The sequence below is a fragment of the Pygocentrus nattereri genome, chromosome 9, assembly GCF_015220715.1.
Source record: "Pygocentrus nattereri isolate fPygNat1 chromosome 9, fPygNat1.pri, whole genome shotgun sequence".
Lineage (NCBI taxonomy): Eukaryota > Metazoa > Chordata > Actinopteri > Characiformes > Serrasalmidae > Pygocentrus > Pygocentrus nattereri.
Genome location: NC_051219.1, coordinates 43,501,927 through 43,527,934, shown reverse-complemented (window position 1 = coordinate 43,527,934; position 26,008 = coordinate 43,501,927). Strand labels below are relative to the sequence as shown.

At 42.8% G+C, this 26,008-nt stretch overlaps 1 protein-coding gene across 4 annotated transcripts in view; it reads right to left on the bottom strand.

The window, feature by feature from the left end:
• ndrg3b (ndrg family member 3b) overlaps positions 1-26,008 on the bottom strand; it is a 106,971-nt gene that overhangs the window by 15,776 nt on the left and 65,187 nt on the right. For 3 of the 4 annotated variants that reach the window (XM_037541326.1, XM_037541328.1, XM_037541327.1), the window contains exons 4-11: positions 15,053-15,158; positions 10,629-10,749; positions 9,214-9,276; positions 8,090-8,150; positions 3,040-3,126; positions 2,769-2,825; positions 1,993-2,096; positions 1,841-1,906 (exon numbers count right to left, since the gene is read on the bottom strand). In XM_037541326.1, coding sequence (XP_037397223.1) covers positions 1,841-1,906; positions 1,993-2,096; positions 2,769-2,825; positions 3,040-3,126; positions 8,090-8,150; positions 9,214-9,276; positions 10,629-10,749; positions 15,053-15,158 — 665 coding nt within the window. Of the gene's footprint in view, positions 1-1,840; positions 1,907-1,992; positions 2,097-2,768; positions 2,826-3,039; positions 3,127-8,089; positions 8,151-9,213; positions 9,277-10,628; positions 10,750-15,052; positions 15,159-24,036; positions 24,245-26,008 lie in introns of those variants that run through there. The other variant, XM_017700963.2, reaches the window with a different exon arrangement.

Here is a 26,008-nt window from a genome sequence, read left to right as displayed (position 1 = left end):
TAGTGTAGTGGTTAACACCTTTGCCTTCTACACTGTAGACTGGGGTTCAATCCCCACCTGGGTAAACACCCTACACTATACCAATAAGGGTCCTTGGGCAAGACTCCTAACACCACCCTGGCCCCCCCTGTGTAAAATGATCAAGCTGTAAGTCGCTCTGGATAAGAGCGTCAGCCAAATACCATAAATTTCTATGCACAAAGGCCAAAACCCATTTACACTGAATACAACAAATGCCTGTCACTTTTGCTCCCTCAAGCAGCACTGCATTAAAAACTGGCAGGTTTCTGTGTTGCACTGATAGAAATGAAGGTTCTGTGTAGGAACAATTTTTGATCATCAAGGTACAAACAGTGTAAATGTTCCCTCAAAGGTTCTACAGTGGGTCTAAGGTCTGATTGTGGAGCTTAAATCAGTTCCTCCAGGTGAAAAGTTGGTATTTGTACCTTTTCATAACCGAATGTTTTAAAACAGAGCAGTAGAGTAAAAGCCTGGAGGCGAGGCGATGTGTGTGGAGTCCACACTCCACATGTGTGTGGAGTCAGTCCAGCTTAGAACAGATCATTTCAGTGGATTATGGTTCAGTTATGATCCCTGACTAAAGGCAATGAGATGGAGCCTTGAGGGTTCCACCGCAGTGAAAAGAGGAGTACTGTCCCAATGACAGGTCCATATCTTTATTTCAGTGTGGACATCACCACATGGGCTTAGGAATGCTTTGAGAAACCATTGTAAATAAACATGGGTTATCTCCGAGTCCACAAACGCAAGTTAAGACTGTAATATGCACAACACCAGGCATGTGTCAACAGTGTCCACAAAAGCTGCCAACTTCTCTGGGCTCAAGCTCATCTGAAATGGACTGATGCCCAGTGGGAACGTGCTTTGTGGTCTGATGAGTCAACTTTTCAGACTGTATGGGACTAACAGATGTCATGTTCTCTGCGCCAAAGAAGAAAAAGAATCAACCACATTGTTACTAGTCATAAAGTTCTGAAGCCAGGGTTTATTACGGTATGAGGGGCAACTTGCCTATTTGGTTAAAGCAACACTGACATTGTTTCGGAGCACCATATGCTGCCTTCTGAACATCGTCTTTTTCAGGATCCCATGCTTATTTCAACATGACATCAAGCAACGTTCTCTGCCTTGATAGGGAGCCCACTGCTCACCAGCCTTCTGGATCACCACTGAGCTTCTTGCAGTACAACGCTGTGCAACCCTCACCCTCAGATGCCGCTGCTGCCACTGCTGATCATAAACTAATCAAATTAACCAGTGCCCACCTGTTTTTCCTACTTTGTTCTGTAATACTTTATACTAACACTGTTTGCTGTCCGGTGTGGACTAGAAGAGGACGGGTTCCCCTTTTTGAGTCTTGGTTCCTCTCAAGGTTTCTTCCTCCTGGTCTTAGGGAGTTTTTCCTTGCCACTGGCGGTGCTCATGGGGGCTCGGACCCGGATTTTCTTTTCTTTTTCTTTCAGTAATACTGATTGTTCTGTAAAGCTGCTTTGTGACAACTGCTAAGTGAACATGCTCCTGTCCCAACTTTTGCACAAAGTGTCGTAGGCATCAAATTTGGAATAAGTGTATATAATATAATATATAATACGTGCATATTTACAAAAAACAGTGAAGTTTAAAAGGTAAATATTGTGGTTTTGTAACATTTTCAATTCAATACAGGTCAAACAGAACTTACTAATCACTGCTTTCTGTTTTTATTGGCTTTTCACATACTGTCCCAACATTTTTGAAATTGGGTTTGTAATACAGTCATTTGCTGAGTGCTCGTTTGCGCTCCATGGCTTTCTGCTAAACTGTATTGCGATACACATACTTCAGGGTGTTGACTGTGTCCTCATTAATCCCTGGAATGGGTCTCTCGATCTCCAGGTCTTGGCGGCTGTTAAGAGAGAAAAAGGCCTGAGAATCTACTCATCTACCTTACTGTCTCCATAGTCAATGTAGGAGGCAGACCTTATGGCATACCTGTTGTAAGAGTTCCAGAAGAGCGCCAGGTTGTCCTGATTGATGTCCTGAGCGATGTGTAGACGGTACGTCTGAATGATCTCCTGGTTCTCCCCAAGTTCATCCTAGGACAAAACAATCGTAACTTGACTTTGATACCGTAGTGCCCGGACAGCCTGCGGCGGCGCATAACAACACAACTGCATGAGTGGGAAATCCAACCAGCTCTGCATTAAAAGCCGGGTTAGATCAGGAGCCACAACCCAAATGTTAAGAAAAGCCGTTTTGTCCTTTCAACAAAAATCAAACCACCTTGGGAGCCACGACATTTAATGTCCAGTATGTCTCAGTGTGTGCTGAAGTGCTAGTACAGAGTAGAAATATAAACGAGAGCGCGGATTTAACGTTACTTCGCTCTGCTTTAAGCTGTAGCTCAGTTTTCCTCCCGTCTCCGCCAGGACACTTTTCCTCTGAAGTAGAGCAGCTTATTGTAAAATGTCTCCCCGTTCGGCTGTTTTACGAGGCTGAAGTCGCTTCTTATTCCAGCTTCTTGCTTGAATTTTCCCATTTCATCTTAAATTCTGCCTGAATGTAAATGCAGCATGTAAATGCATTTAAGGTGGATCCGGAAAATTTGAAAGAGAAGTGAGTATATATGTACCCACCCACCCACCCACCCACCCAAAAACCCAAAAACACAAAAACACTCACTTAACTTGTACCGAGTGCAACAGTACCTTGGGTGGGTCTTTCACAATAGAGGGCTGTTAAAGGCTGCAGAGTGTAGTAAGACTTACTGTGCTGAAATGATGCCCCATCACAATGTCCACCAGGTTGCTGGTCCATCCAGATAACTAAAACATACAACAGACACACACAGACATTTGTGTTCAATTAATTCATGTACTATTTTACCTACGTAATTACTTATTTTATTTGTTTTATGTGCGTTTGCTTAATTCTTGTTTGCTATTCAGTGTTTACTGGCCATAATTGTAATAATTTGTAAAACTCAATAAAAACTGAATTTCTGAAAGCAACTCATGCCAGCCATAAGATGCACTTTACCTTTGAGGCAGCCCAGTCCATCCAGCCTTTCGCACAGGGGTCCACATTGATGAGTACCAGTCCTTCCACCAGGTCAGGTTGATTCAGCTGGAAGAGAGCAACAAAGAATCCTATTGCAGTCTACCGTCTGTCATGACAATACATTGCAGTCTTAAGTTGAGGGTGCACAAATGGGCGTGAAGGACATTACAAGACTCTTAAGGAACAACAGCTGCGTTCCAAAGTCTGGGCTGCATTTCTCAGTCATAGCAGGCTGTTCCAAAGTGAAGGATCCTTCCTGGAAGCATCTGCAGCCTAGAAATGCAGCCTATGTTCAGAGTGATTTCAAAGATGCATCAGATGTATCCTTCCAGGACTTCGGTTAGTCTCTGGGTACGAACGACATACGTATATCGTATTTTATTTAGAAGTATTTGTGTTTGGTCTAGTGTAGTGGATAACACCTCTGCCTTCTGGGCTGCAGACTGGGGTTCAATCCCCCACTGGGGTAACTACTATACCAATAAGAGTCCTTGGGCAAGACTCCTAACACTACTATTGCCTACCTGTGTAAAATGCTCAAAGTCTAAGTCGCTCTGGATAAGAGCGTCAGCCAAATGCCATCAATGTAAATGTATGCATGTAGTTTATCGTACTGCATAAGAGCATCTCCTCCACTTCTGTGAAGAAATGAAAAAGCAACAAACTCAATGCAGCGGCTCCTTTTTCTCTCACCAGTTCCCTCACGAGTCTCGTGCAGCCTCGTTAGGCCTGATCCATTAGTGTGATCAGTGGGACTCTTCATAGGACAGTCCTAGGCTCTGGAATGCACACAATACGTCTGCACCACGAAGCAAAATGGACACTGATGACACCAACATAAAACAGCGTCCACGCCCTCCTCCTCAGTGAATGCACCGTGAATCTGAATGTTTTTAACGTCACAATGTGCAGCTGAGCCGTTCTTGCGCTCGAGGAGAAGCTGAGAAAAGCCTGTTACTGTGAATGACTGCCAGTGTTTAAAATTCCAGTCATGGGGACCCCATGCTAAGCACGACTGTTGCACAACTGATTCAACAAAGTATCTCATTAACAAGCTCCTCATGTTCTGGGTCAGGTTTAAACACCAGACCTAAAACCCCAGACAATTATTTCTGAAACCTTCTTACATTAACGTTAGTCAATACCATTAATCTCAGGGTCTGGGACGGATCTCTCGATCTCTGGGTCTCAGTGGCTGGTAAAAGGAAATCCCACTAAAAAAATAAATAAATAAAATCTGTATAATGAAATAGTTAAGAAGTGGTTTGATGTGAAAAGCTCCAGTTCTAGAAAAACTTTGAGAACTGTCCACAGTGGCGGTGATAGGAGCCAGATGTCTGAGGTCTAAGGCCTCTTAAAAGCTCCCTCACAAAGTGTATTATACAAAATGGTTACAAATATGTTGCCTGATGCCCAAGACACCGTTTTACCCATAGACATACCTAGATGCAGCCAGGCACGTCAGTGGCGCTGCCACTTTGGGAGGTCAACATCGCAGCTGGACTGCATTCAGTACCATCACAGAGCGGCAGTTTGAGAAACACACTGTCCAAAATTCCACTATTTCAGGAATACTGCTCTCAGAAAGTGGGATAGGATTCTATAACGGAGGGAACGCAGTGATCCACGCTCATGTCAGTGTGAGGCGTGTTGTCTGTGTGGTGTGTGTGTAGATGTAGTCGTGTGGTTGGTGATGAACAGAGAACCTGTTGCTGTGATTGTTCCTCGTCTGGTTTTATATTCAGGTTATTTTATTTAATAGTCTATTCAGGGGGTCTTAACTTTATGTAGTAGTTATTTATTTACAGTGATGGTTAAAGCTGTGCAGCTCGGTAAGTTCCAGCGTTCCTTAATCCGTGTAGATGTTCATAATAGATTAACGTCAGCACCTTCTGACACGAAGCTGAAGTCAGAGTCTTATTTACCAGCTTCTCGTTTGAGTTTTCCCGTTCCACCTTAAATGGAGCAGCTTCAGGCTCCAGAAAGGGAAAACTGGAACCAGAAGCTGGAGAATAGGAGGCCGAATTCAACTCCGTCCTTCTTTCTGTGTTTGGGGGGTTTATTTTATTTCTATGTGTATTAATATTAGAAGTGATTCACACACTGATGGATTTGCTGATGTGTGTGTTTGTGTTTCTCGCGCTAAACTCGGTTTTTACCATCAGGTGCAGACTGAATACTTTCTAATGATCACGATCAGTTATTAAAGTAGTAAAAGCTGCCGAGAGCCGTCCGTGCAGCCCAGATTAATCTGAGTCTGAGGATTAGAACTAAACAGATGTGGTGTAAATGGGTGGAGTAGTAAGGAAGCTGTGGCTGATTTAATCCTGAGACTCTTCGTCTCTCAATACAAGCGAATTTGTTCACAAGCGGATCTCGACCTCTCCAATATGGCGGACGAGCAGACGTATCGCCTCAGACAGAGAACAACAGACAGCACGGTGTCTAGGAATGGAAATGTACGGTTTTACCACAGTTTTGACATAAGCTTTTGAGCTAAAATGTGTTTGACATTCATGTAGGAGAGGTATATACTGTAAACAGCACCCAAATACATCTTTTTCAGATTTAGCACTATTTTCCCATGATCCATATTACATATAGAAACTCAGAAGACAAGTAAGATCAACTGCTTTTGATACTAGATAAAACGGATATATTTACACTTCAGAAATAGTGACCACTAGTTCCTATCAGCACCACCATAACGAAATCAAGACTTGGTAAGATCCTCTACAATAAACCGTTTCGCATCAAAACAATCGGAATGACTTTACATCCCAATTATGCAGAAATGAAGAAAAGTTTGAGGAATTTCCCTTTAAGACCGTCAGGCTTTCTACACTATACACTGTGACGTGTTTCAATGTTACAGGATAGTGTTTAAACCTAATCGTTCACATTTACAGTGTTTTCAACCGTATACTCAGCGTATGTAGTAGTGAGGTGCTCATCTTGTGTGAGATGGTCTGAAGTTCCCGTTAATGCAGGTTAACCTTACCAACCCACTCAAAAGCCTTTAGCATGCACTGCAAGTCTTAACACCTTCACCTAATTCACGCCACTGACGCTGCAGTAGCCCCGCTTTCACAGAGCACTTCACAGGTTTGGTTTTTAACATGAATTTGAGCCGTGTGACCAGCACACACATGACCTACCTCTAAAAAAGAAAATCACCTGCTCAGAATCGCAGCAAGTAAAAGCTGAAAACACACACACCGGTCAGGCATAACCTTATGACCTCCTCCTCGTTTCTACGCTCATTGTCCATCTTATCAGCTCCACTTACTGTATAGCTGCACTTTGTAGTTCTACAGTTACAGACTGTAGTCCATCTGTTTCTCTGATACTCTGTTACCCTGTTCTTCAGTGGTCAGGACCCCCATGGACCCTCACAGAGCAGGTACTGTTTGGGTGGTGGGTCATTCTCAACACTGCAGTAACACTGATGTGGTGGTGGTGTGTTGGTGTGTGTTGTGCTGGTACGAGTGGATCAGACAGCAGTGCTGCTGGAGTTTTTAAACACTGTCCACTCTCTTAGACACTCCTTGTCGGTCCACCTTGTAGATGTAAAGTCAGAGACGACACCTGAGAATGACCCACCACCCAAACACTACCTGCTCTGTGAGGGTCCATGGGGGTCCTGACCACTGAAGAACAGGGTAACAGAGTATCAGAGAAACAGATGGACTACAGTCTGTAACTGTAGAACTACAGAGTGCAGCTATACAGTAAGTGGAGCTGATAAGATGGACAGAGAGCGTAGAAACAGGGAGGAGGCCACAACGCTTTGCCTGATTGGTGTATATGTATGGAAAGAGACACCGAGATGGAAAACAAGAGACAGAGCAAGCATAATCAACAACATGTGTACTTCACTGAACTGTATTTAACACCTCCACAGCGTGCGAATATGCAGCACTATAATTAACACATCTTTGCATAATTCCATCCCCCTGATACAAGCTCATATAACACCCTGGCGCTATCAGATGTTCCTGTTTTACAAAAGGAGAAAATACAAGTGCCTATATATCAGTACAAAGAGTGCAAAGCCAAGTCTTTGGTCTGGAGCCAGTATTAACCCTTTAAATGTGCTCAACCATTCTCAAATGTTTGGTAGACATGAATAATTCCAATTTTAAAAATTGTGGGGTCAAAAAAAAAAGTTTTCATTATTGCCCCAAACAAATAAAAAAAATTTACTCACTGCTTTTACTTAGTGAGGACATGAAAGGGTTAAAATACCGGTTAAAGAAAGCTTACTGAGTGCAATGCAGAGCCGGCAGCCGGCATTCTTCAGCTAATCTGAGCAAATCCTCTTTGTCTCCATACAGACTAATGATCTTCAGCTGGAAACACGAGAGGAAAAGTGATAAAGGCTGAAGTATTTAATAAACCTGTGCCGTCTAAGAAAAGTGTGAATGTAACCCTGTTATGTATGTGTACAGGCAAGTGTGCCCAAACTGAGATTAACCCAAACAGCTGGAGCAGAATGGGTTTGGGGATTTAGCCCTTACTGCAGACTGTGGACAGCCTGCACAGCTGCAGAAGGATTCCAATAATCGCCAACCGACCCCGTAACCTCGAATGACCTCCGTATGCGCCGCTCCTAACTTCTTGTGTGGTGCTGATGGGTTTGTTACTCAGTGGTCTGATGGATCCACCGCATACAGCCCAAACAATTTACGTTACAAATGCCAGATGTTTAAAATATCACAAGTGTCCAGTGTAGGGTTCTCCTTTAGCAGCTGTAGCCAGTCAGCAGTCTGTCCATGTTGTCCACCCTCCCACACACTAACAGCAGGCCATGTAGGAGGAGAACAGAGTGAAGGACACAGCACCTCCACACTTTTACTCCCGGGGGTTCAGCCCAGCACCACATGTGTAATATAAATGTGTGGGGGGGGTGAACAGAGTGAAGACCCTGAAAACGGGTTATTTTATATGTTCTTGACAGAAAATGAGCAAAGAAAAAAGAATCTGAGGTTGAAATGATAATAAATCATAGTTTTTAGAGTTCACTTACTGCCAGTCTGGAGAGGATGTAGGCTCCTGCGCCAACACCGATGCCAATCACACTGTTGATCCTATGGAAAGTGCAACAGACACAATCAATTACACAAGCTAGCCGTCATCCCCATTCTTCTACACCAGGGACATTCAGTTCTGGAGCTTCAGTCCTAGATGGCTGATGTCCAGCAAAAAGTCCATTGTCCTTGTCAAACAACTGATTTCACTGAATGAACTGCTTGTTTGGTGCGTTGGAGCACAGAAGATGCGTTGAAGCCCCTCTGTTTTGCGTGTTCACGTCTAGGAGTAGGGTGTCGCGGTTTTGGTTGAGATAGAGGGGTCGGGCAAAGTATTAGGGCTGCATGGCCCCCCAAACAGAGGTTATTCAGAGGCAACTCTCCAAACAGAGTTATGAAAAAGAGGGATAATGTTAAATATTGTAATGACCAATGTTTTAATGTCATTTCAATGTATTATGGCCCTTTTATTCATAACAATCACTAAAAAAATTATTATTAATATGCTGACGGCTCAGCAGGTAGCTAGCTAAACTTCCCACTCCACCTTAAGTTTCAGGTGAAATGGGAAAATTTCAACAAGCAGCTGGAGAATATCTGACTTCAGCTTTATATCACTGAAGAATTAGGGGGGGGGGGGGGGGGGGTGGTAATAAATAACTGCCCCCCTCTTTGAAGGCGTATGATCCCTAAATGTAACTACAGCCCAGCAGTGAGGAGCTGAACTTTCCCCTCCTCTGCTGTCCCTGCAGACGGGCCGGATCGTCTTCAGCGTTAATTTTTATTTGAGGGTCCCATTTCATAAGGAAGATTTTAACCCCTAGCCCTTATAACTCCGCTCTAAGGAGCAAGGAGACACTCGAAATCAAGGGGTAGGCGTAAGAATAAGAAACCGGACTGGGCCTTTATGATGATTTTGCTTGTTTCAAGATAAAATTCTTAACAAAAAACCAAATTCACACATTATAATATTCTGTATAATAACCTAAAAATGAGAAATCTAACATATTTAAGATGATTTCACTGGCTAGGATATCATTTTTGCAGTATATGTAAGCCATGTTTCCACTTAACATGAAACACTGCCAACAACACTGAATCATTCAGAGGCAGGAAGGCTCACTTTAGCTGGGTGATGACCGATGGCAGCATCTCAGCCAGCTCATCCATCGTAGGGTACTGATACCTGAGAGAGAGAGTGAGAAAGAGACAACACGGGCTTGAATCTGTTGGGAAAAACATCTACAGCTCTCTCTCACTATACAGGCTCTTGGTCCATGTGACAAAATTACAAACGAAATTTAGATTCCCACAGATAAGACTGCCATACTTAGTCGAAAACACATTTTATCTTGCGATACTCAACAACCTGATGTGGTTTGACACAGGTGATTATTTAGGCATGCAGATAGCACCACGTATGGATATAAGCTTCTACTAATTAATAGCCACATTTGCCTTGTAGCTCCAAAACTGAAGAAGGACGCAAATATATCTAATATATCTCGGCCTCTCGGCTACCATGGAGGAAGTGGTAAACTGTGTAAATGCTTGCTGCTACAAGCAAACACCTCATAACTGAGCCTTAGCACTGAATTAAGGCTTATATAAAAATCACTGCCAACCTCCAGAACGCAAACTACGAACATCTTCAACAAAAGAATTCTAAACACCGAAAGACCGGACGAGACTGCAGAACGTAAACATATGACCTTCAGCAGCAGAGAGTCTTAGGCCAAGTTACATGCTTTTATTTCATCTCGTCTAAGTGAGTGAGTGATATTTTTAATCCCACAAACGGGGAAATTCCACCTCCGCATTTAACCCATCAGTGAAGTGAAACACCACATACACACTAGTGAATACACACACACGAGGGGGCAGTGAGCACACTTGCCCGGAGCGGTGGGCAGCCCTATCCACGGCACTCGGGGAGCAGTTGGGGGTTAGGTGTCTTGCTCAAGGACACCTCAGTCATAGACTGTCGGCCCTGGGGATCGAACCGGCAACCTTCCGGTCACAGGGCCAGTTCCCTAACCTCCTACTGGGGGCAGTTCCGACTGTAACGCTCTTTTCTCTCTTCGCTCAGTGCGCCTGCTCTTGGTCGTCTACAGGCTACTCAGAACGCTGCTGCAAGACTACTTACAAGCTCAAATAGAAGGTCCCACATAACCCCCTTACTAAAATCTCTTCAGTGGCTTCCTGTCGATTCTATTCTTCTTCTTTCGGCTGCTCCCTTTAGGGGTCGCCACAGCGGATCATCTGCCTCCATCTTGCCCTATCCACTGCCTCCTCTACTTTTACACCAACCATCTCCATGTCCACCTTCACTACATCCATAAACCTTCTCTGAGGTCTACCTCATGAGGAAAGAGCCAGATGAGGAAAAAGGTTGGATTTGGGCCTCTTTTACCTGCTGTGTGAATCCAAAACAAACACACACAACATTCCCAACTGTTATATATCTATTCCTATCTAATCTGGCCTTTGTGTTATTTTCACCTTCCCACTGCGCCAATAATGAGTTGTGGCTCTTACCCGCTGGGGAAGGGTGGTGCGTTCTCCTGCTGGCCTGGAGCATCCACATGAACCACAGCGAAGTGCTGCGTGATCTCCTGCATGTCCTCGAAGTTAAACAGCGTGTTGAAGCATGATTTATCTGCAACGTGCAAAGAGAACACATGTAAAACCAGCCGTGAGGTTAGGTCTCAAGAACTGTGGCTATGTTGTGCTCAAGGATGTCCAGTTCTTCCTAAATTTCCACATTCATCTCTTACTGACATGTAAATAAAGTCATTCAGAGTGGTTTGATGTGAAATGGGTCAATGTAGAGAAACCTAAAGACAGTCACAGCAACCAGGAGTCACAATGTCTACAACACAAATGTAGCTATTTTACACCGATCAGGCGTGACATCATGACCACCTCCTCGTTTCTACGCTCATCTCATCAGCTCCACTTACTGTATAGCTGGTCTTTGTAGTTCTACAGTTACAGACTGTAGTCCATCTGTGTCTCTGATACTCTGTTACCCTGTTCTTCAGGTGGTCAGGACCCCCATGGACCCTCACAGAGCAGGTACTATCTGGGTGGTGGGTCATGCGCAGCACTGCAGTAACACTGACGTGGTGGTGGTACGTTAGTGTGCGTTGCGCTGGTCTGAGTGGATCAGACACAGCAGTGCTGCTGGAGGTTTTAAACACCTCATCTTCTATACAGTCTGTCGGGACCAAGAGCTAGTTATAAGCTTTTAACACTAAGACTATTCTGTACTGTGGTTTTGTTATAATTACTGTCTAATCACTTTCAAAAATAAACAAAAGTAAAAGTATTCAACCAAAAACAGAAGAAAACAGAATAAAAGACTTCAGCCGCTGAGTTCTTCAGTGGAAGGGAGGAAAAGGTCCTCTCTTCGTTTATTGAGCTTCAGGTGGCAAGATGGTTCCCGGTCAACCAAATGCAGAGATCACCACAAAGCGTCCTTCTTTATGTCCCATTTCGGGCTGAGCGCTTCGCCCCTCCCTTTGCTACACGTCCCCCAATCACCTTATGGTTCCCATCATGTCTTGGTTTACCAAGTCTTTTGATTTCCCACCAATCTTAAGATATATCATTTTCTCATCAAGTCACTCTGACCTCTTCAAGGCCTTTAGTTGGGCACTTTCCTCATTAATTTGGCTTATGGGCTGGTTTTCGCCAGTTCTTATCTAGTCTTCTAATTAGGAGCTGCCTGGTTTTCGCTGGTTCTTATCTAGTCTTCTAATTAGGAGCTGGCTGGTTTTCGCTGGTTCTTATCTAGTCTTCTAATTAGGAGCTGGCTGGTTTTCGCTGGTTCTTATCTAGTCTTCTAATTAGGAGCTGGCTGGTTTTTGCTGGTTCTTATCTAGTCTTCTAATTAGGAGCTGGCTGGTTTTCGCTGGTTCTTATCTAGTCTTCTAATTAGGAGCTGGCTGGTTTTCGCTGGTTCTTATCTAGTCTTCTAATTAGGAGCTGGCTGGTTTTTGCTGGTTCTTATCTAGTCTTCTAATTAGGAGCTGGCTGGTTTTCGCGTTTTTGTTGTGCAGGGTGGTTCTCGGGCTTCTCCAGGTGCCTTATCAAAAAACCCTTTTATGTAATGCACTGCAGTGCCTGGGTCAGAAGTTCACTCTGTCCCCTGCATGCAAACGTTAGGCCTGGGTTCTAAATGAGAGTCAAAACTATATGACTAACTTTATTTCAACAATTTTTATATGACTATGCCTTATTTTTAGTCATTTTAAAGTAGTCATTTTTGAGAAAACTCTTATTAAAACCAAAAAAGTTTTCTTTGGGAACTATTTTGTCTTAGAATGCCCTGCAAGTGCCTCTCAACCAATAATGTAATTTTGTAAAATAAAAAAAACAATTAAAAATTATATATATATTTGCAAAACTATCATAAAATAAGATCTCAGGAATCCGGCAGCATATTTACAGCTTTCTGTAAGGAAGCTTTTAGCAGCATCAAATTCTTCAGACGTCTGGTTCCCATCACCACCACTGTGAAAAGACTCCACACTCCCCAAGTTTTTCTACAATGGAGCATTTCACATCAAATCACTCTCATGTGAACCCGTACCCACTCAATTACGCAGATATTTCTGACAAATTGGTGGAATTCCCCTTTAACAGCACTTCAGAATACAAACCTAATGCCGGGGCCTCAAACTACCAGCCCACGGGTCACATAAGGCCCGTGAGACAGTTCCACACAGTCATCTTTTTCTCTTTTCAGCAGCTAAACATTCAGATCTGGTGAATAGATTTGCTTCACCCACCAGCCGCTGTGGCTGGTTACCCAACATAAGCTAGACAGAATCAGCTCAGGCTGGTGCTTATATCATATCATTAAAATCAGTAACAGTGCGCTGCATATAAGAGGAAGCATTCAAACAAAAAGCACGAACGCTGCGCACCCAGTGGCCGTGACCGTCATTCAGACAGATCTAACTCGCTTTTATCCTAATTTAGAATGACCACTAGTTAAAACTGCCTTCGTTGATTCATTCATTCAACCAACGAATGAATGGAGTGATTAAACGGATCCGCTCAGGACTGCTAATGCATGGGACGGTCTCGTGTCATTCATTATTAAATGTACTTCATTCAACTTAACATTTAATTCGATATTAAACACTACACTATTACTAATAAGAATTAGTTTTAGTAGAGTAGTTTGGTTTGTGATGAAAGAAGAACTGATCAACACTGACTGGGCCATGCCTGGATTAGTAAATTACTAGACTTTTTCCAACCAATCTCCTTTGGAGAAGACCACCTGGCTACTGGCCCACAGGTGATTACAGTTTAAGGGCATTTTCACAGAGCCCAGAACCGCTTGCTGTGTTTGGTCAGGTGTGAAAGGTGTTTGAGCCCAGTAACGCTCCAGAGAACCAATCTCCTCCTGAAGTCGGTGGTCTGGGGTTCGTTTCCAGCGAACTCTGGTGCTGCGCGTGTGGAAACTATCGGTTATCGTAATGACGGTTTCATTTTGTAACATGACTGCTGCGACTCTTTCATGCTCTGTTTTAGTTTTGTAATGAGGGGAAAGTACTGCTTATTTCTGAGGGCAGCGGAGGAGATGGGATGTCTCAAATCAAGTCAGATCACGTTTGTCACATCGCGTTTACACACACACACACACACACACACACACACACACACACACACACACACACACACACACAGCCCTGTGTGAAAGTTTTAGGCGTCTAAGCAAGTTTTTAACCAGTTTCCCTCAGCAGTGAGTTTATCACAATATACATTAGAATAAAGTCGTATTCATAATTCAAATAAACAGAAAAACTATAAAAAGTAACGAGAATTTCTTGGGTCCATATTTTTCCTGGACACCTTCACAGCCGCCACAGAGACTCGTTAATATCATCAATGACATCATGAGCTCAATTTACTGAGCACTGATTGGTCAAACCAGGAGCTGCTTTTTAACTACATATAATACTGGACTTCCTCGAGGAGGAGAGGCTTGGAGACGGGTAAACAAACACACCAACATCCAGACAATTACTGTTTATTATATATATATATATATATATATATATATATATATATATATATATATATATATATATATATATATATATAAAATCATTATTAATTAATATTCTATAAGTTTTTTTCTCAGCAAATAAACACAAACTACACAAATAATGTAATGTGTAAAAAAATGTGCCTAAGACTTTCACACACACACACACACACACACACACACACACACACACACGCACACACGCACACACGCACACACACTATAGGAATTGAACTCCTTCAAGTCTTTATTATATGGTGGGTGGGTCAGTCTATATTTCTATCTGACTGATTGGTCATTCAGCTGGTTGTCTATCTATATGACTGACTGGCCAGCCGGGCCGGTCGTCTATTTGGTCTGTATCTATTTGCCTGACTGACTGGTCGGTTGGTTGATGTATCTAACTGATTGGTTGGTTGGTCGTCTGTTTATCTGACTGACTGGTCGGTCGGTCAGTCTCTCTATCTATCTGACTGACTGGTCGGTCGGTCAGTCTCTCTATTTATCTGACTGACCGGTCGGTCGGTCGGTCAGTCTCTCTATCTATCTGACTGTCCAGTCAGTCAGTCAGTCAGTCAGTCAGTCAGTCAGATAGATGCCTGACTGACTGGTCGGTTGGTTGATGTATCTAACTGATTAACTGACTGGTCGGTCGGTCAGTCTCTCTATCTATCTGACTGGTCGGTCGGTCAGTCTCTCTATCTATCTGACTGTCCGGTCAGTCACTTTCTCTGGTCAGTCAGTCAGTCAGTCAGTCAGTCAGATAGATAGATAGATAGATAGATAGATAGATAGATGGATAGAGAGATAGATAGATAGATGGAGAGATGGAGAGAGTGACACTTCTTTATAAAGATTACGTTAAAGAGCACTTTCTGCTTGGTGGAGAACTCACGGTTGAGGCCAATGTCATGGTAGGTGAGGATGACCGGCCGGTTGCCTTTGGGCATTCCCCTCAAAGTGACATGAAGAACTCCATGGGGAGTCTCGACATCATGCTCCTGGAACCAGAAAGAAGAGAGGACAAATTACAGTTCGTCAAGAGTGAGAAATTTCAAAGATAACTTCAAAAGGTTATGAACGAGGCCAGCCTCGATGAGGTCAGAGAACTGCACGGACAACAAAACAGGAGCTGAAGTTGTTGACAACACACCTACAGCAGGCAAGGCCACCAACACCACCACAACAGGAAACGGCGTCTCAGCCTTTTTTATTCATACAAAAACAGACGCTATGCAGCAGATAACACTCGATGACGCACAGCCTTAATCTAATAACCTGATTATGGTACGTCTGTCTGGTCGCAGCCTAGAACTCCATATCTGCATTAAAGTCATCCAAGCCTGAAGGCCAGAGACTGACCATGAACAGACGCGCAGAAGTAATGCATCACCTTCTATTGAAGCTCTTAAGAGAGGACAGTACCCAACTCCCTTTACGTGCATGTGTGCTCGCCTGGGTTAGGTGTGGGTGTTTGGTTTCCGTCCATAGCCGATGTTTGCCGTTGCACAGCACCACAAAACCGCTTAAAAGTCTTAAAAGTATGTCAAGATTATTGCTTGGGCCAGAGATCTGGCTGTAGTGGACACCTCAGCTTCAGTCATACATACACAAACAACCACAATGGTTACTTAAAAGCACCCAATCCACTGTCTGAGTGGAAATGAAAAACATCAAGCAATCTTTATTTTACATCATGTTCAGGCACATTTTGGTATGTACGTGTGTCTTAATGCTACCAATTAAAATCAGTTACAGTGCTTAGATATAATGATCCTACAAAGATAGGATGTACTATAAACCGGAACTCCGTAATTACGAAGATTCAATTTACGGGAATATTTTGCCAATTCACACAACTTTCCACTTAGCCCAGGTGTAGAAAATTAGCCAAGACATGTTTCAATCGATCAAACCAACCTTTTTTTTGTCTCGGGGGAACATTGAGGTTGACCCTCATAGACAATGTTGCTGAGTCCTCATCAAATAATAAAAGTAAATTTAATTTAAAAGTGACTCAAATTACGTAAGTATAAAAAAAAAAGAAATATTAATAATAAATAAGACATAAACTACAGTAGAAATGATAAAACATTAATTAAAACATACCTAAAACGTAAAAGTTAATAATCAAACCAAAATAAAATAAAAGGAGAAACTAAAAATGAATTAAAATGACTAAAATAATAGTAATAATAATTAAAATAAGAATGAGAATATGAATGATAATAAATAAAGAAACAACTCATAAAATAATGAAACTTGTTTAACTGTCTAAACAGTTAAACAAACACTAGAACGCAAATGAGTTTGTTTGCAGGCGGCAGTAGCCAAGTGCTAAAACGTAGCTCTAGTTCTAAACTAAAGAAGCTAAATTTGGACTCCAAGCATGTCTTGCCTGATCAACTATATTTGGGTTAAGCGGAAAATTGGGTAAATTAGATTTTTCGCCTAACTATTCTTTTAAGGCAGCTTTGGGATGATGAGAAAACGACTTTGCTCAGTTTTCTCTGCACCACAGATTTCATTCAGGGCTCTCTGATGCAAGAATGAGTTTCTAGGGGTGTCTGACTGGAATTGGCCAAAATGAGAATGGACTGGTTTATTATTTTGAATTTGGATGCTTCTGCTACACCTGTACCAAATTTCTGTAGCACAGCTGCTTTATTCATGACTCATAGTGCTAAACAGCCAGTTCTCTTATTTGGACGCTGCAGCTTATTTGAATTCATATTATTCAAAAAAGGTGGTTTAATACTTAAACAGAAAATAACTTCGCCTGGAGTGGCTTATGGATCGACCATCCAGCATAGTGTAAAATTTAGGTTAAATATGATAAGCTCCAAAAACATCCTAACACGACAGAAATGTGTGAATACATAAAAACGTAAGTAAAATTTATTGCTGTGATGGTCGAATGCTTTTTGTAGTCAATCTGTCAACAGAAACCTGAACCTGCATGACAAACACTTCAGTCAGAAGATTCTATTTATGAAAAAAAAAAGGTTAATCTGAACTTTAGTTATGTTTACATGGTACAGGCGGAAGCTGTAAAGTAATACTATTACACAACATTTAACATAAACTGTTCATTCCAATTTTCATTTTCATTTGTTTTGTTGTTTTAACCAGTGCCATGATAATGTGCCTGTGAGCTGTGAGCTAGCAGGGTTAACTCAAACCTCAGAAAGAGAACAGTTAGAAAGAAAGAAAGACATCTAGCTAGAAAGAAGGAAATAAAGACAGAAAGAAAGCCAGACATCTAGTTAGAAAGACAAAAATCTAGCTAGAAAGAAAGACATCTAGCTAGAAAGAAGGAAAGAAAGACAAAGAAAGACAGACAGCTAGCTAGAAAGAAAGACAAAAAACTAGCTATACAGAAAGACAAAAATCTAGCTAGAAAGAAAGAAAGAAAAAGAAATCTAGCTAGAAAGAAAGACAAATCTAGCTAGAAAGAAAGGCAAATCTAGCTAGAAAGAAAGAAATCTAGCTAGAAAGAAAGAAAGAAATCTATCTAGAAAGAAAGAAAAAAAGAAATCTAGCTAGAAAGAAAGACAAATCTAGCTAGAAAGAAAGGCAAATCTAGCTAGAAAGAAAGGCAAATCTAGCTAGAAAGAAAGAAATCTAGCTAGAAAGAAAGAAATCTAGCTAGAAAGAAAGAAAGAAAGAAAAAGAAATCTAGCTAGAAAGAAAGACAAATCTAGCTAGAAAGAAAGGCAAATCTAGCTAGAAAGAAAGGCAAATCTAGCTAGAAAGAAAGAAAGAAATCTATCTAGAAAGAAAGAAAGAAATCTAGCTAGAAAGAGAGAAAAATCTAGCTGGAAAGATAGAAACCTAGCTAGAAAGAAAGACAGAAATTTAGCTAGAAGGAGAGAAAGAAAAATCTAGCTAGGAAGAGAGAAAGAAAGAAAGAAAACAAGAAAGAAATCCAGCTGGAAAGAGAGAAAAAGAAAGAAATCTAGCTAGAAAGAGAGAAAAAGAAAGAAATCTAGCTAGAAAGAGAGAAAAAGAAATCTAGCTAGAAAGAAAGAAAGAAATCTAGCTAGAAGAGAGAGAGAAAGAAAGAAGAAAGAAAAAGAAATCTAGCTGGAAAGGAAGAAAGGAATCTATTATACTACATCTCTGCTTTTAGCCTTCATATCATAATCAGTTTACATTTCACTGAGTATTAAAAATATCTCGATATTGAATCTGCAACTGTGTTTGTAATTAAAAATAAAGCCTAAGGCGTTTTAGCACTGAGAATCCCAGAGGACAGAAACTCAGTACAAACGTCCACCTTATGCTGTTTATTTCACTCATAATAACCAAGAGAATGAATCACCATCAAAATCACTGCACTTTCAGCTCATAGACACTCCAGACTAACCGCTTCTGAAAACATAACTAGGACTGCACTTGCTTTCAAGATCTCTATAACTAAAAAAAAAACACAAAATCAGGTACATTTTTGATCAGAAATGCCACAAATTTATAAAGATATCAAATTTCTGTTTCATTTACATGTCAAACTATGGCATATCGGAGCACCCAGGGTCTCCTGAAAATACCAACATATGGCATGTGTGACTGCCACATGTAAAAACTTTATAATTGCAATTGTAAGTGACCCAAAAAATACTAAAAAAATCCCTGAAATGTTTCTAAGGGTTACATAAAAGTCTATTTAACTAGACTAAAAATGAAATACCAGTCCTACAACAGCAGCTACTATTACCAGCCGCACTCTTCAGCTCACACCTGCAAACCCTGCACTCTCAAGCGTAGTGATAAAAATAGATGAGACAGTTGGAGTGAGTGAGTGTACGTATGAGTGTGTGGCCACAGAGTGTGTGTGTGTGTGTGTGTGTGTCTATTCATAACATCTAAAGCGTGCTGGATGACATATGACTGCCGTCTGATCTTTCGATGCTTTTTCTCCATCATTTTAACAGCCTGCTTCTTCACAACAGATGTTTCCAGAGTGAAAGACCGTCACATACAGGAGTAAATCTATGAAAAAAATACGACAAATCAATGTAATAATATTTGCATGTCATATTCGGGCCACATTTCCCCAAGGACTGTGGTACAGTTTACTTTTCATATTAACATTATTGCTTTGCATGAAGTTGTTATTCTGCAAAAAACTCAGACCATAAAACCCATATTACATTTACATTTACGGCATTTGGCTGACGCTCTTATCCAGAGCGACTTACAATCTGATCATTTTACACAGGGAGGTGAAGGCGGTGTTAGGAGTCTTGCCCAAGGACTCTTATTGGTATAGTGTAGGGTGTTTGCCCAGGTGGGGATTGAACCCCCGTCTACAGCACAGACGGCAGAGGTGTTACCCACTACACTATCCCAACCACTATATCCCAACCTTATGCTGCAGGAAGATCCTCCATCACCAAGCCTTAGGCCCAATCCCATTTCACCCCGGCCCCTACCACTGAGCCCTCTGTTTTGCGCATTCGCACCTAGAAGTAGGGTGCCTCGATTTATGTTGACATGGAGAGGTGGGGCGGAGTATTAGAGCTACATGGCCCTCCAAATGGAGTGTTATGAGGAAAAACGGCAACAAGCGAGCAAAGAAACCCACAAACGTGAGAATTTTCTTCATTAAAAATGATGACAATCACTGTAATATTGTAGTTTAATGTGGTTTCAGTGGATTTTGGTCGTTTTCTTCATAAAAAGCGTAGAAAATCTCTAATAGTATGCTGATGTCTCAGTAGCTGGCTAGCTAACTTTCCCGTTCCACCTTAAATAGTCCAGCAGTTCTGACGCCTGAAGTGCCAGAATGTAATTGCTGCACCTTTTAAGGCAGAATCTGGAAAATTTCAACCAGAATCTCTGTTCACCATATCACTGAAGAATTAGGGGGGGGTGATAATAAATAACTGCCCCCCTCTTTGAAGGCATCTGATCCATAAATGTAACTAAACTATGCCCATATTAGGAACTCCGGGTCTGATTTCTCCATGGGCCAGAATGAATTGGGTTTTCCAAAAGTCGCCTCTACCGCCCCCCTGTGTTAAATGAAAATGTTCAGAGCCCGACACGTTTTGTCTTGTGAACATTCTTCTCTCCGACACCACTGGACCCTCTGAATTACGAGGTTGTTAGAGAGTTGAAATATGAATATTCCTACATGTGAGCTAAAGCTAATGTGCGATGAATTCACGTCATTAGACCTTAAGCAGGTCCTCAACCCCTGATAAACTGATTTTGGCTCTCAGAATATCACAACTACTACTTTAATGCTGGTACATTTCAGGACATTCGCCAGCTGTTTGTTTGACTTTTCCCATTCCACCTTAAGTCACATTCTGGACTGCTGCGCCATTTAAGGTGGAACGGGGAAATTTGAATAAGCAGCCAGCGAAAAGATAATATAAGGCAAGGCTTTGACATTCGCATCACACGTGGTACATGAGGTGGAATGAAATTGTGTACTCAAGGTCAAAAAGTAACAATAAACAATAAATAGAAGGTGCAAATAACAGCAGCATGAAACAGCAGCATGAGTACGAGGTAGAAAGTGTACATCTTAATACTGGTAATGTATAAAGTGACGTGTAGGGGTGATATAGTGGAGGGGTGATATAGTGGAGGGGTGATATAGTGGAGGGGTGATATAGTGTAGGGGTGATATAGTGGAGGCACTGACTCAGTCCAGCAGCAGAGATAAATAAGTGGACATGAAGTGCCATTGCAGTGACGTCTAATTGGAATTTAAGAGTCTTACAGCTCCAGGGAAGAAGCCGTTCCTCAGTCTGGCTGTGTGTGTGCTGGATGAATGGGGTCCTTCATGATGCCAGTGGCCCTTTTCCTGCATCGGGAGGTGTAAATGTCCGTGGTGGGAAGGGCGACTCCAACAGAGGGACCTATTTTTGCTGTTTCACGCAGGTCAGTGTTCGGTCTCGTTTGCAAATGTTTGTGATGGCTAGTCACAGCTGCTGCACCATTTAAGGTGGAACCTATTATGCTCACTCTTAGTGTTCAGAATTTTATTTTTGGGCTCAACTGGAACAGACCTGCATCATTAAACGCTCCAAAAACACATTATTTCTCTCGTACTGTACATCTCTATTCTTTTTCTGTGTTATTTACGGGTATACCTGTAAATTTGCGCTACAGTAGAAGATTTCGATAAGGTGGCACAGCTCGTCTGAGCAGTGGTGCAGTCCACCTTAGTTCCGTGTAGCTTAGTGACATCAAATTGATGCGCAGTAGCAATATTAGTAATATTAGTGTCATAGCTCTTGAACAACCTCGTAATTCGGAGGATCCAGTGGTGTTCGGGAGAAAAATGTTCACAGGACAAGACGTATCAGGTTCTGTACATTGTTATTTACCACAGGGGGCGCTAGAGGCGGCTTTTCGAAAACGCTCTTAATGCATGAACTGACTTCTGTGTTCCGCTGTAAGCATGCTGGCGTAATATGGCTGCAGCTTTTTGTTTTGATGTTATCCACTGAGATACTCACTGAGATACTGGCTGAGAGCGGTTTTAAACTGTAGCTCAGGGGCTTATTGGACTGGCTGTTTGTGTGACGCTGCATCGAGGCTATTATGTGGCCCGGACTGGCCGCTTGGGTGACGCAGCGGCGCGGTTGCTGAGCTCTCTGGACCGGTAACATCGCATGACCTGGGCTGGCTGCTTGGTTGATGCTGCCTGGAGCGGTAGAGCTCGGCTGCATGAGCAGCGCTGCACCACAGCTACGAGACCTCCTGGGCCGGCCGCCTGGGTGTCGCTGCATTGCAGCTATGAGACTGCCTGGACTGCTGGTGTTCGGCTGCAGGAAAACTGTGACCCCTTTGCAGCGGGGGACATCTTCAGCCTGCGAGGCTTCCCGGGCCAGCCTCCTGTGTGATGCACCGTAGTTGTAGCATAAGACTTTCCCTCGCTGCTAAGGACTCTTTCTGGGCCAGCTAGCTAAGTGATTCTGTGCTGCGGTCACTCGGTCTTTCGCTAGCCGTGGGAACTGTGGAGTGTGTGTCCTGTGTTGTGTATTGTTGATTATGTATTGATTGTAAAGCATCCTTGAGCATGGGAAAGGCACTATACAAATAAAAGGGATGATGATGATGATGGTCCATAGAGAAATGAGGCTTGGACCCGGAGTTCCTAATATGGTCATAATGAGGACCCATGACTACAGTGCTCTATAGGTCCCCTATAGGTCCCACTGCTGCGCAAAGCATCTACATCTGAAGCAAACCATTCAGTGAGCTCATCTGAGAAGCTCATCTGCCTCTTTCCATTTTTTCAGCTTACAAAGACGATGCATCACTTCAACGAGTACTGAGCTGCTAAAGAGCCACTACACTCTGTCATAGTAATTCCCAAAGTTCTGCCGTGGAAATCCTGACAGCAGAGCAAATCACAAGTTTTGAATAAGAAAGAGTTATTTAGGAAATGAAGTGAGTGATACAGAGCAGAGAGTAGAGATGAGAGCGCGTGCTCTGAAGTCGTCTTCCTCACATCGGGGTTTTATACCCCAAACTGGGCGTTGGCCAGGCACCAAATAAGGAAAGGATTTGACTGCTGCTGTTATCCGTCTTAAGCAGATTTCTGCTAATATAGCCATATGAGGTTGTGAGTACATGAGGGCGTCTACAGGTCGTGCTGCACAGCATGACCAGAGATGCTCTGACTAGAATACCTTATGAAAGCAGAAGCACTGGCGTGTGCAGAACGGCTGACCGAGGTCAACCGCTATATGAGGATACTTCCCAGTTTCATATAGAGGCAGCAAAGCACTTCTATCAGTCAGAGGACGAGGTATTTTGACATTTTGCTTGTACATAGTCTTACACTGTGCAAGCAATAAAGCAAATATATTGAATTAATACAATTTCCATAAGAACTCTCAGAAATAAAGCTACTAAACTGTCTCTGGGCCAGTTCCCCTCCTGTCTCTGGGGTGGTTCCCTCAAGGCTCCCCTCAGTACCTAGTCAGGGAGCATAACTGAACCATAATCCACTGAAATGATCTGTTCTAAGATGGACTGACTCCACACACCCCGCCTCGCCTCGCCTCGCCTACAGGCTTTTATTCCACTGCTCTGGTTTAAAACATTCGGAAATTATGAAAAGGTACAAATACCAACTTTTCACCTGGAGGAACCGATTTAAGCTCCACAATCAGACTTTAAACCCACTGAAGAACCTCTGAGGGAACATCTACACTGTTTGTACCTTGATGAACGAATAACGTACCTGAACAGAACCTTCATTTCTAACAGTGTACAAAGTGTTTCTCATTGTAATTTTGCTATCAAATGATGGAAAAAACGCTACATTCTGGATGTGCATGTGGCAAATAATCAAACAAAAGCGCAGAAGAACTGTAACCTGCATTTCACGACCTAAATCTTTATATAAATTAGACAAAAACCGTGTTTGTTCTATGTTGTGTATGATTAAAGGTGCTTTCCATATGCTATGTAGGCCTCACCCAGCACCACCCAGCCCTGCTGGCAACACACAGCACACACGCCGCCGCCCTTTAGCTTAATCTCACCCACCCACACACACACACACACAGACCAAAATCAAAGAGCTACCCTTTGGGACCCAGCAGGACGGCTGGCACTCACACAAAGAAACCGAGAACCAGAGAAACAGACACGCCTTCAGGCTGAACAAATCACTGACAGCAGTGAAGAAAACTGCTCATAAACAAAAAAGCTGACGCAGCTACAGGTAAATAAACATGACACCTGACTGGTCAAACACAGACGTCCTCTTTTCTGGACACAAACAACAATGTAACCCGTATTACACACAGTTAGGCTGAGTTAGGGTGGCTGCCTGAGATGAGAATCAACAGGCTGTTGAGAGGCAAACCACCGCGCTGACCGCACGAACACGTTTCCACTCACCACGCCGATCACGGCACAGGCGATCTGCTGAAGATCCAGCACGGTCGTCATTCTTATCCACACGGAAAAGAAAGAGAGAGAAAAAAGGAGAAAGAGGGAAAGAACGGAGCGTTTTCCCCCTGTTCTTTCTGGCACAAGGGGCGGTGGCGTCGGGTGGGGGGGTCTGGCGAAGGAAAGATGCAAAGGACACAAAAAAAAAAAAAAAAAAAAACAGAAAGGAAAAAGAAGGCACGCCGCTCCGGAAAAGAGCGAGGAGCAAGAGCGAGCAAAATAAAGAGGGAGGACTGTGTTTATAGTCGGCAGCCGGTCCAGCGAAGGAGGGAGAAAAGGGCTCTCTGACGGAAAGCAAGCAGTGTGAACGAGAGAGAGAGAGAGAGAGAGAGAGAAAACGCACTCAGGCTGCTCTAATTGGATTTAAAGGGTCAGGTGAAATGGTGAGGGGGTGTGGGGACCATGAATGTGTGTGTGTGTGTGTGTGTGTGTGTGTGTGTCTGAATGAATGTGGATTAGTAGTTGGGGGGTCTGACTTATTAGACGTATCTGATTTAAATGTGAATAAGTCCACCACATGGTGGTGTAAGCATTGCCATAGCGACGCGCATTAACGCCGCCGTAGTTCCAATGCAAAACAAAAGACTGGGTTCATATCAGCGCCATATGGCCCACATCTAACATTCCACACAAACAGCCCTCATTGAAAGTGTCCTAGAAATGTATCGTTGTTGTTTAAAGTAAACCTCGTATCCGTAAACTGGCCACTTTTCAGGAGAAGGAAAAAACCTACTTTACTTTTAATGTAAGTCAATGGAACCAGACGTCTTTCAGAGTCATTTTGACTCGTTTCTTTTGGTCCGTTCATCATGAAATTTACACACAATGTAAAGAACAACGGGGCTTTTCAAATCACGTCAAAAACTGAAAAACCACAAAAATGGAGATACGAGGTTTTCTCCCGACAACAGCGATATTCTACCGGCCCACTGCAAACTACCACTTTCCCCGAGAGTTCAGGCCTGTGGACCACCACAGGGTGCATCACAGCACACCCACGGGTTGAGAACCCCTGTTCTAGTGCAGGGTTGGCATAACTGGTGCTCAAATGACGTCTGTTTATCTCAGAGCTCAAGGTAAAGTGACTGGCGTTAGAGCGGAAGCTGCAACTGAACGTGTTCGGTGGTGTGTGCAACTTTTTCCAGGCTCTGATTTTTCCCTCTTTCTGTCAGTGCCACCTATTAGTGAGCTCCAACACTACGAACCAGTGAGCCACTCCAAAATTTCAACGGGTGGAATGTTTATTGGTGGTTCAGAGGTGGAAATTTGGCAGGTCATTCTGAAAAACACTCATCCTTTTTAAACACCGTGGTGGGGTGTGGTTTTTATCAGTTGCGTTGAGGCAAATAAAAAGAAAGCAAGGAACACGTTCACTGTGACATCATTTAACTCGGTATAACACATTAGACACATTAATTGGCCGCTCACAGAAAATGCTAAAAATATATAGTCCATGTATTTGGGACAAGCAGACTTCTCTCTGGACTTTCTAAGACGGGTCGGAAACCAAACGTTAAGAAGAAAAGTTAAACCACCTTGAGAACCACAACGTTTTATGTCCATTTCACCATCTTGGCTGTAAGTATGTCTCAGTGTGTGCTGATGTGTTAGTAACTCACACTTACAGCTCAGCTATAGCTGCTTTTCTCACATCTCCAGCAGGAAACTTACACAGAAGTTGTAAAATGTACAGATTTCTTGGAAAAAGTCTTACAACATTCATTTGCTTGCGAAGCTAAAGTCGCTTCTCATTCACCAGCTTCTTGTTCAAATTCTCCTGTTCCACCTTAAATGGTGCCAGAAGGTCACCACTGCACCATTAAGGTGGAATGGGAGAACTCGAACAAAAATCTGGAGATTCTAGTGTTTGTCAGTTTCTCGTTGCAGATTAAACGTATCAGGAAACCAGCTGGAGTGACTA